Source organism: Balaenoptera musculus, chromosome 19 (assembly GCF_009873245.2).
Source record: "Balaenoptera musculus isolate JJ_BM4_2016_0621 chromosome 19, mBalMus1.pri.v3, whole genome shotgun sequence".
NCBI classification, from domain to species: domain Eukaryota; kingdom Metazoa; phylum Chordata; class Mammalia; order Artiodactyla; family Balaenopteridae; genus Balaenoptera; species Balaenoptera musculus.
In genome coordinates, this window is record NC_045803.1 from 15,980,856 (window position 1) to 15,993,259 (window position 12,404).

General features: G+C 37.3%; 1 protein-coding gene across 2 annotated transcripts in view; it reads right to left on the bottom strand.

The window, feature by feature from the left end:
- Positions 1-12,404, bottom strand: part of LOC118884834 (zinc finger protein 14 homolog) — a 66,245-nt gene that overhangs the window by 26,545 nt on the left and 27,296 nt on the right. The window contains exon 6 of one of the 2 annotated variants that reach the window (XM_036832876.1): positions 5,127-10,239. In XM_036832876.1, coding sequence (XP_036688771.1) covers positions 8,873-10,239 — 1,367 coding nt within the window. In that variant the 3' untranslated portion in view covers positions 5,127-8,872. Of the gene's footprint in view, positions 1-4,943; positions 10,240-12,404 lie in introns of those variants that run through there. The other variant, XM_036832875.1, reaches the window with a different exon arrangement.

Genomic DNA, 12,404 nt, shown 5'->3' on the forward strand with positions numbered 1-12,404 from the left:
ACTTGTGGGAGTTTCCTCGGCCTCCTGGCTGGCCAATTATTGGGCTGTACCCCACAGAACTGCAAGCCTTGTAGTTGCCCAGCCTCAAGACCGAAGAAAGAGCCCAGAGACGGCAACAGAGACATCAATGGTTTATTGGGTGAGAAGATCTTACATACCTGAAAGAAGGTCCTGGAGTGACACCCCACAGTATGCATCAGACAGCGAGTAGGACATGGCAGCAGTCCTTACTACTCAGGGGAGAAGGAGGCTACAATTTATAGGGGGAAATGACATCAGCTTGGCTCATCAGTTACCAGGGAAACCAGCAGTTGGAGCACGTCCCTCACAGCCCCTCAGATTAACATGCATCATGAGGGCAGATGTTTCCCTTTAATAAAGTAGCAGGTGGAGCCATTCTGGCCTGAGGATTAGAACCATCACTAGCTGGGGCAGGAGGCAAAGACGTTCACGTGAGTAGGTTACAGGTGAAGGAGGAACTGGTCGAGTAGGGGATTCACAAAGAGCAAGAGAACAGCCATCTTGAATGACCTGATCATTCTGATACCTGTCGGAATGGCTGTTATCAAAAAGACAACAAATAATAAGTGTTGGCAAGAATGTCGAGAAAAGGGAACCCTGTGGGTGGGAATGTAAATTGGTGCAGCCATTCTGGAAAATCATATGGAGATTCCTGAAAAACTTAAAAATAGAACAACCATATGATCCATCAATTCCACTCCTTGTTATGTATCTGAAGAAAATGAAAACACTAATTTGAAAAGATACATGTACCCCAATGTTCACTGCAGCATTATTTACAATAGCCAAGACATAGAAGCAACCTAAATACCCATCAACAGATGAATGGATAAAGAAGATGTGGTATTTATTATAATGGAATATTACTCAGCCATTAAAAAGAATGAAATAATGCCCTTTGTGGCAACATGGATGGACCTAGATGGTATTATGTTAAGTGAAATAAGTCTGACAGAGAAGACAAATACTCTATGATTTCACTTATATGTGGAGCCTAAAAAACAAAACAGATGAACAAGCATAACAAAACAGAAACAGATTTATAGATACAGAGATGAAACCAGCCAGAGGGGAGGGGTTGAGGGAAGTAGAGAAATAGGTAAGGGAGATTAAGAGGCACAAACTTCCAGTTGCACAGTAAATGAGTCACAGATATGAAATGTACCTTGTGGGAAATATAGTCAATAACTATGTAATATCTTTGTATGGTGACATATTGTAACTAGACTTATTGTGGTAATAATTTCGAAATATATGGAAATATCGAATCATTATGTTGTGTAACAGGAACTAACATAGTCTTGTAGGCCAATTATACTTCAAAAACAAAGAAACAAACATATTCATGGAAAAAGAGACCTGATTTGTGGTTATCAGAGGTGAGGTGGCGGTTGGGAGAGGGGCAATTGGATGAAGGTAGTAAAAAGGTAGAAACTTTCAGTCATGAGATAAATAACTAGTAGGGATATAATGTACAACATGATAAATATCCTTAACACTGCTGTATGTTATATATGAAACCTGTTAAAGGACTAACAGTAAAATTGTAAGAGTTCTTTCTCATCACAAGGGAAATATTTTTTTGTTTCTTTTATTTTGTATCTATATGAGATGATGGATGTTCACTAAACTTACCATGGTAATCATTTCATTATAGATGTAAGTCAGATCATTATGCTGTACACCTTAAACTTATCCAGTGTTGGGGCTTCCCTGGTGGCACAGTGGTTAAGAATCTGCCTGCCAATGCAGGGGACACAGGTTTGAGCCCTGGTCCAGGAAGATCCCACATGCCCTAGAGCAACTAAGCCCGTGTGCCACAACTACTGAGCCTGAGCTCTAGAGCCCACGAGCCACAACTACTGAGCCTGCACGCTTAGAGCCCATGCTTGGCAACAAGAGAATCTGCCACAATGAGAAGCCTGCGCACTGCAATGAAGAGTAGCGCCTGCTCGCCGCAACTAGAGAAAGCCTGCACGCAGCAACGAAGACCCAACGCAGCCAAAAATGAATAGATAAATAAATTTATTAACATTTTTAAAAGTTGATAGGGAACTCATTTAGCTGGGGCGCATTCCTTGTAAGTAGGCTAAAGCTCAGTTATGCAGAAAGAGGAGCAGGTAGGGCTGCAGGCCTAAGATGGGGCTGACAAAATAGAGTTAGTGTGGTTCAGCCACACAATTTAATTTTCTGTTACATACAGGCTATCATTTAAACAACAGGACTAGTTAACAGTAGCAATTATTAGGACTAACTAAATTAAATGTGTAAGAAAATATAACTATTTTTATAAACTTTCTGTTTTCTGATTCAGCAATTTAACTCTATTTAATATTTAAATTATGTAGGCCATATTGTTGTGTAGTCTTTTTTTTAAAAGAGATTTTTTTTGATGTGGACCATTTTTAAAGTCTTTATTGAATTTGTTACAATATTGCTTCTGTTTTATGTTTTGGTATTTTGGTCGCGAGTCATGTAGGATCTTAGCTCCCCAACCAGAGATCGAACCTGTACTTCCTGCATTGGAAGGTGAAGTCTTAACCACTGGACCGCCAGGGAAGTCCCTGTTGTGTATTCTTTTTTTTAAAAAATATTTATTTTATTTTTGTTTATTTTCTTTTTGGCTGCATTGGGTCTTTGTTGCCACGCGTGGGCTTTTCTCTAGTTGCGGCGAGCGGGGGCTACTCTTCGTTGCTGTGCGCAGGCTTCTCATTGTGGTGGATTCTCTTGTTGCAGAGCACGGGCTCTAGGCGCGTGGGCTTCAGTAGTTGTGGCATGTGGGCTTCAGTAGTTGTGGCTCACGGGCTCTAGAGCACAGGCTCAGTAGTTGTGGTGCACGGGCTTAGTTGCTCTGCGCCATGTGGGATCTTCCCAGACCAGGGATCGAACCCATGTCCCCTGCATTGGCAGGCAGATTCTTAACCACTGCGTCACCAGGGAAGCCCCTGTTGTGTATTCTTAAGATACATACAGGTAAGACTTTTTAAAAAAGAGAATGGAAATATAATAGGACCAATTAAACAGATGTTACCTATACAAAATAAACAATAACATGTTTCTCTCCATCCCTTGGTATAGTAGGGTATTTTTACTCTTCTTTCCTTTTCCAATAATACTTCTTCTGAACTACCTGCACCCTTTAAGACATCGTGTTATTCTTGTATATTGGTAAAATAGAATATAGGTAAACATAAAATTCACTTTGACTTGCAGCTCTGCTATTAAGCCCACATTACAAAGATTCTTGTTGTCAGCCTAATGTGATGACATCAAGTTAAATACAAAGCATTTGAGCATTTGTGGGATATACATATAGAATTTTACTTACAGGCAACATGTCCTTAGACTTGTAATCTCTAGACCCATAGAATGTCCTGCCTGATAGGAGGGTCTTTGTTTGCTTGGGGGCTCTGGCCACCAGTCTAACAATGTGATTTATGATAGAGGTTTTGGGACACACCATATCAGTTCTAACCACTGGAAGAACTGGAGACTTGAAACTTCGATGCTCATACTTGAAAGGTGTGAGCTTGAACCTTCTGAAGGAGTTGAAGGCTAAAGATCAGCCTAACCTCATAGACAGAATGTGAGCACCAACAAAAAATCTGGAGACCACAGGCTTGGGCAAGCTTTCTTGTGCATATTGTCATAACTCATGGCCAAGAGGAGGTAATATCATCCTTGTGTTCAAGGAGAAGATGAGCAGAAGCTCCACATTTGGATCCCTCCCACACTTTGTCCTATGCATCCATCTCTCCCTTTAGCTGATTCTAATTTGTATCTTTTCACTGTAATAAAACTAATCATAACTGCACTACATTCCTGAGTTCAGTCAGTTGTTGTAGTGAACTACTCAACCTAAGAATGGTTATAGGAACCCCTGAATTTGTCAAGAAATCTGTATAATTCATCACATCAGATAATTAAAGGAGAAAAAACAGGTTCACACCAACAGATGATAAAATAGCTCCCAACAAAATCTAACAGGCATTAAGTAGAACAGGGACTGAATGAAACTACTTACATATAACAGACTATTTACTCTAAGTCAATAAGCATTACACTAAATGTTTAAATAGATATGTGATTTCCATTAAATTGGAAAAATGAGGGAAGTTATTCCCACTAGTATTCAACTTTATTCTGAAAACTCCGGCTACTGCAATAAGAAATAGAAATAAAATAAATAATAAAAAATATTGAGGGAACTTATTTCTATTTGCAGATACATGGCAGAAAACATAAAATATAAAAAAGAAAAAAGAATACAATTATTTAGTATGGCTTAAAATGAAAATTGTATCTAAACTTAATGTTAGCAAAACAATAAACACCATAATACAGTTAAAACACAAGCCACCTTGAGAGAAAATAAGTCCAACATTTATAGATGTGTAGTACCTGGAATTATCAATACCTGGATTATTTTAAGAATCCTAAAAAAATCAATGAGATAACCCAAAAAGAAAGAGAGAAAATGTGTGAATAAAAAAAGCACTAAGGGAAACATCATTGGCCAATAAACACATATGAAAAAATGTGCTCAATTCACTTGTAATCAGGGAAGTACAGACACTCATATTCAATAACTTAAGGGATTCAATATTGGTGCAATGATGGAGCAACAATCTAGCAATATGTGAAACACAGTATACACAGCACTTCTAGATATGCACCTTTGAGTCTCAACTCTTCAAAGAAATAAGAAAATGGCTTTCAGCGACTGTGAAGCTGGGGAGGTCCCGGCTGGGAGAAGGACATCAGATCTCATTATCCTCCCAGCCTTTCGACCCTCCCCCAAAGCCCCTCAATAAAATGGCTTGACTCCAAAAAATAAAAATAAGAAAAAAAAAGAAAAGAAAACGCACAAAATGGTATTCAATATAGCATTTTTATTACAATGAAAAATCATTTTGTCCTAATCACTGTTTAATAGAATATTTAAGCATGTTTAATACATACATTATCAAGCACCAGGCTGGAATCTTTTCCATTCTATAGAAAATCACTAGCCTTCCGTTCAAGCAGGAAGCTGCTTTCAGAGTATAATGTGAGCTGCAAAAGAAAAGTGCCCTTCCTCACCCCTTCCCAACACAATCACTCACCACGTCTGAAATGACATCCTTGAAGACATTCATTGTGGTTATGGTAGCATCTACCAAAGTGGTTCACATTCTAAAGGTGTTAAAAGGTATTTGGAGTGAGACGTGCACAATGAAGTAAATTTGAGATACACTATGTTAAATGAAAATTTCTTTAATACATCTTTCGACAAGCTGATAACGTGTACTTGGATTTCCCCCAGAAGTAGATACATTATCCTTCGTTTCATTTACACTTTTTCCCAAGATACCTTTTTTCAAATATCATCAAGGACTAGTATTCCTTGAAACAAACTTGTGGAGAATGTTGGTTAAACACTGGTCTTCTGGAGATACTTTGTACTTGGGAAAGGCAAAACACTGGCCTATTAGTGAAGACTGATTTTGTAAGAAATTCTAAATATAACTATTTAGAATTATGAAGAATAGAATTTTCATAAGTGAAGCTGGTCTAGATTTTGCTCCTTATCTTCATCTAGTTTTGTATCAGATTATTTCACCTGTGTAAAATTAATTGGTAAAATCTTGTTAAGGATTATCTATTCTTAAGGTTTTTACCTACACAACTATCACAATTTTTCCTTAAACAGGAACTTCATACACAGACACATTTATTTGTTGGTCTGTGGGTTCTAGAGCACAGTCAATTGTGATAACATACTTAGAGAAGAAAATGTAATCCCTCTATATTTTTACACATATTGGAATATATATAGTACATACAGTGTTACCTTATAATTAAAAGGAAAATTTATTGATAATCTGTAATCACTTTTATCATCATTAATGCTGAATGTTTAATTTCATTTTCTTTTCCTTGATTAGACCTGCCAAGATACAGTCATTAACATTGGAAGTCTACTAGTGTCTAATCTCTTAATTTCTACTTTCAATTGTACTTTGCTTCTCTTGTGTTGGTTTTACTTTGTTCTGTTTCTTGTTTCTTGACATAAATGCTTATTCATTCCTTTAATACATTTATCTACGTGACAGGCCCAGCACTGATTGCTGCAGGTAAGTGAAGAAGATGAAGACTGGGTCCACAAACGAAGTTTCCTTAATGCATTCAGGGGCACACATTTCTCACTGAATAGAACTTTGGTTACATCTGACAAATTTAGATATGCAGGCATCTCATTAACAATCATTTCTTAAGTAGTGTATAATTTCAGCTTTGATTTTAAATATTTTATTATTTCAAATACATAAAAAAGTAAAAATGTTAGAACAATGAACCCTCCATAAACAGCCACTCTACTTCAGTAATTATCAACATTTTGCTAATCTACTTTCTAGCTCTTTGCCAATTTGCTACTTTCTTTTTCTTTTGCTGGAGTTATTTTAATGCAAATCTGAGTATCTTATTTCATATATATGTATCTCTAACACATAGGATGTTCTATCTTTTAATAACCACATTGACATTATCATCCCTAACAAAACTAATATTTCTAAAAATCATTTAATACTCAGTGCATGTCCACATTACCCCCAGTCTCCAAAATGTTGTTTTACATTTTGTTCAATCTGGGTCCAAATAATACCCACATATTGAATTTAGTTGATATGCCTCTTGTCTTTTTAAATCTGTTAACAGTGCCCTTCTTTTCTTTTTCATGCCACTCATTAGTTGAAGAAATCAGGTCATTTGTTTTGTAGAATTTTACACATTCTGGATCTGCTTGGCTGCTTCCTTGCGGTGCCATTTACTTTTTCATCTATTTCCCAAATTCTTGGCTTTAAAATTTTTTTTGATTTAAAGGTTTGATTCCTTCAGTTCATTATTTTGGCAATAAGACTTCATAGGTAGTGGTATGTACTTCCTAATTGCACTGTATCAGGAAGTGCCTATTGTCTGATAGTCCCACCTTTATAGAGGTTAAAATTGAATAAAGGGCTCAGAGGTGGTCAGCTTGATAAATCCAATATAACGTTCTCACTATAAACTTTTTCCCAAATAGTTTTAATATCCACTGAAGATCATTTTCTGGACCCATTATTCCATTAGGAACTAGAAAATTTTTCTAATCCTATCAATTTTTCTGTATTTACTGGTGAGATTTCTTAAATTAAAAAAAAATTTAATTTGATGAGCTTTGGGTGACTCTGAAAGTTGATTCACATGGGAAAAGCAAAATAAATACTTATTTTTCCCTTTATTTATTGGTTTTCAGAATGATGAGTTGGTACCCAAGCATTTTCCGTAACAGCCATAACTGAGTAAACTATCAAACTGCTATTGGGGTCATGTGAAAAGACCCAACTCCCACTGGCTGAAGATGGGGCAATTTGAGCATCAAAAAGTATATTGACTGTAATGGAATGTTTTCTTTCTTTTATACAAGAGTATCATACACACACACACACAATTAAATTTCCAAGTGGTTAGTTCCTTTATGCCACCTTTTTGATAATTTCTAATTAATTGAATGGTGGTCAGAGATGAGGGATTATAAAACATTTACTCTTTGGAATTTATTATGGGAAAATAATTTCATATTTCTCTTTGATTCTTCTAATAGTTGTACTCTTAACAACCTCATATTCATGAAATTCATAAGGTTTCTTTTCAGCATGAAATTTTGGATGCAGCTCAAGTGATGAAGAACTTCTCACATTCAATATAACCTCCTAGATTTTATCCAGAATAAATTATCTTAAGTTTAGTAAGTGCTGAGCAGTGACAGGAGGCATTTCTACATTTATTACTTCTATAGGATATTCCTTTCATATGAATTCACTAATACTAATGATGTTAATAACAACTATAGGTAATATTTACAGAAAACATGCTTTGTGGCTGCTATTTTTCCAAGTATTAACTACTCACTCCTCACAACAATTCTATTACATGATGTAGCAGGCTGACTCTGAATTGGCCCCAGTAGTCCCTTCCTCCTGGTATTCATACTCTTGTGTAAGCCTGTTCCCTTGAGTGTAGGGTGGCCTAGTTCCTTGCTTCTAACCAAAAGAAGATAGCAAAGGCGATGAAATAATGTCATTTCAATGATTAGATTACACAAGATGATAGCTTCTTTGATGCTAGCAGCCTCTTGCTTCCTTGGCTTGCACACTCTGAAGAAGTAAGCAGCCACCTTGAAGAGGCCAATGTAGCAAGGAACTGAAGTCAGCCTTTAGCCAACAGCCAGCTAGAAACTGAGGACCTCAGCGCAACAGCCCTCAGTGAATTAATTTGGTCAACAACCACATGAGGTTGGAAGTGGATCCCTTCCCCAGCTGAGCCTTCCGATGAGACTCAGCCATGGTTGAAATCTTGATTTTAGCCTTGTGAGAGGCCCTGAAGCAGAGGACCCAACTAAGTTATGCCTAGACTCCTGACCCACAGAAACTGAGATAATGTGTATTATTTTAAGCTACTAAGTTTGTGGTAATTTATTACACAGCAATAAATAACTAATATACATAAGTACTACTATCACCATTTTACAAGTGAGCAAAATGAGGCACAGAAATTTAAGTACCTTATCTAATAACACACTGGTAATAAAGGGGTGAAATGGCAATAATGATAGATAAGGCTAAAGATTTTCCTGCATTCATTATACTATTTCCTCATATAAATTTGCTGAAGATAAACAATGTTTGAATGGTGGTGGAAGGTTTTAAAGCAACAATTTTTTCTGAAATATAAGCTTTTTAATGCTTAGTTATGAGCATGAAATAAATTTTCTCAAAAATGAATTTTCTGATGTTCTGTAACATAATGTACATTTGAAAGCCTTCTTGTATTAAATTCCATTATGAATTTTCTGATGTTGAGTAAGGTGTGAATGTTGTCTAAAGGCCTTCTTACATTCCTTACATTTGTAGGGTTTCTCACCAGTATGAATTCTCTGGTGTTGAGTAAGAAAAGAATAAAGTCTAAAAGCTTTACCACATTCCTTACATTCATAAGGTTTCTCTCCAGTATGAATACTCTGATGTTGAGTAAGCTGTGAGAGCAATCTAAAAGGCTTTCTACATTCCTTACATTCATAAGGTTTCTCACCAGTATGAATACTCTGATGTTGAGTAAGTTGTGAGAGTAGTCTAAAGGCCTTCCCACATTCTTCACATTCATAAGGTCTCTCACCAATATGAATGCTCTGATGGGAAATAAGTTGTGAGTAACTACTAAAGGTCTTCCAACATTCCATACATTCATAGGGTTTCTCACGAGTATGAATTCTCTGATGGCGAACAAGTTGTTGCCTTAATCTAAAAGTCTTCCCACATTCTTTACATTCATAGGGTTTCTCACCAGTATGAATACTCTGATGGACAGTAAGCTGTTGGCATATTCTAAAAGCCTTTCCACATTCCTTACATTCATAGGGTTTCTCCCCAAAATGAATTTTCTGATGTATTCTAAGGTCTGGACCACATACGAAGGCCTTCCCACATTCCTTACACTCATAGAGCTTCTCAGAAGTATGAAGTCTCTGATGTCGAGTAAGGTGTGTACACTGCCTAAAAGTCTTCCCACATGCCTTACATTCATAGGGCTTCTCACCAGTGTGAATTCTCTGATGTCGAGCAAGCTGCTGATGTACTCTAAAGGCCTTTCCACATTCCTTACATTCATAGGGCTTTTCACCAGTATGAAGTCTCTGATGTTGAGTAAGTTCTTGGAGGACTGTAAAGGCCTTCCCACATTCCTTACATTCATAGGGTTTCTCACCAGTATGAAGTTTGTGATGTCTAATAAGGTGTGCACGCTGTCTAAAGGCCTGCCCACATTCTTTACATTTGTAAGGTTTTTCACCAGTATGAATTCTCAGGTGTTGACTAAGTGTTGAGCGACGAATAAAGGTCTTCCTACATTCCTTACATTCATATAACTTTTCTCCATTATGAATTCTCTGATACTCAGCAAGAAGATTATGCCTTTTGTAAGTGGACATTTTTTCAGAAGCAATTTTCACTTGCCCAAAATATCCCTCCTGTGGTTCCTTTTGCCCCTCAATCTTGCTTTTGCATTCCCAATCATTTCTAAAAATGGAGTCCTGAAGGCCATAGCTTTTAATTCTTTCCATTATCTCCCACTGGAATGAATATATTTCATAAATGTCCTTTTCTGGAGATAAAGTATTGGTCCTGTATCTGGACTCCAAGTCTGAAAGAAAACAAGAAAGCAAATACACGCTGTTTTCCGGTTCCAGAAGAAAGAAAACTATACAGAAATAAAAAGCACCTAAAATAATGCCTATTACTGAAACTGAGCAGGACCCTGTGGGGCTCCTGGGCACAGAAGCCTTTCTGTGTCCCCCATTTCTTTGTTTGCAGGGAACAGACTCCAGCCTCCATGACCTTCCCTGAGTTCCAAAGGGCAGATTTGAACAGCTGCTAATCAGGGAAGGGAGGGGATGCAGAAACAAGGAAGGAGCAGTCAAGAAACAACAGTACAGCCTTGTGGGGTGGGGGGGGTCCTGGTTCCACCTCAAGGGATACACATAACAGTAACTTTGAGCTCTTCTGCAGAACTAAAACCCCTACCAAACGGAAGACGTTCCAGAGAGAAAGTCACAGTTTGATAACCTCGAGAAGCTCATCAGGAGACAACCTGAGGCCAGATTAAAGGAATACAGGCCCTGCACACACTCTGATCCTTATCAGCAACCCCACCCTTGAACCACTGCTATAAAACTCCTCACCAAATCCTCCTGGGTTGGGACACACAGTTTTTGAGGCACTAGCCTGCTGTGTCCCCCTTTGCCTGGCAAAGCAATAAAGCCATTCTTTTCTACTTCACCCAAAACTCCATCTCCGAGATTCAATTCGGCACTGGTGCACAAAGGCTGAATTTTCAGCATCATTACCAGTGAATGGATTAGACATCTCTAGAAGATAGGCATTCCTGCTACAATAACACATATGTGTACCTAAAAAAACCTATCTTCTGTAAAATTACACACCAAAAATTACAGTTTATGGGGAAAACAGGGCTGGAGAAGAACACTCAAATCTATGCAATTTTATTGACAGAGCACTAACAAATATAATAATTGATATCTCAAGAGATAACCTGAAAGGCAGCTCAACACAGCTGAAGGCTGCATCATGGATATTAAAATGCACACACAAAAAACTGAAAACACTGGATTTCAGGTGCTGAGACATTGTACATGAAAATAAAGCCCTGAGCCAGTGAGGCTACCATTAAGATGGAAATAGGATGAAGTGAAACCTGTCATCAGCTAGGAGACATGCAGGGTTGATGGTATCCATGTCTGGGGAGGGAGCCCTGAATGTAGGCATTTATTATTAATTTTCTTAATATAGAGGTGTAAGGGCTCTTAACAATAAAGTATCAAATTAAAGGCCTTTGCCTTTCCTGCTGAATGTTATAAATCTATTTCTACTATTCTGGCAGAATAGTACTATTCTACTATTCAACTAGGAAAATTACCTGTGAAACAACTAAGTTCCACATTATACTGATATCATTCCCTACTTCATATCATTACTAAGCTAATTTGTATTACAGATTATTAACTGTATTATGGAACAGACTATATTCTCATATATTTCAAAACAAGGCAAAGGAAACAGAGAATAAAGAAAGTTCAGGAATGGAGGTGAGGTTGGTGATTAGGGAAACAAGGTAAATCAGTGGAGGCCTGATTTAAGTGTGTGTAAGAATCACCTAAAGGTCTGTTAAAACTATACAGAGATATGTTTGACTGAAACAAGATCTACAGGACTAGTTCCTGCACGTTTTTGTTTTGTTCTTATTTATATCTGACAATAAATGACCGTTGCTGATCAATGTTTGAGTCTCTCTACTTAAACGTTTTCAATGATTTCTCTTTACAACTAGAATAAAATAGAAATACCTGAGCATGAATAATAAGGCTTCTGCTTATCAACTCCTCTCCCATTTACTCTCTCTGTTCATGCCATAAAGGCCTCTTTTCAGCTCACAAAATGCACTGTTTAATGTTTAATGCAACTGTTGCCATTAAATAGGGCTCTTGACAGGTTGCTCCTTCTTTGAGAAATCCTCTGACTTTGCGTGGTTGACTTCTCTTCATCCTCAGATCTCTAATCAAAAATCACTTCTTCAGAAAAGATATTCCTGTTGATCCTATTTAAGTCTAGGCACTTTATGCTCTATCCCAGCAACGTGTTGCTCGTCTCTATAACATTTTTCTCAATTTTGGAATAATATATTTATTAATTTTCTCACTTGTTATTCTGTTAGTCTCTTACCCCTAAGTTTTCCCAGTGGCAGAAACGATTCTAAGTTCACTTACTATTGAATAAGCAACCCCAAATTCA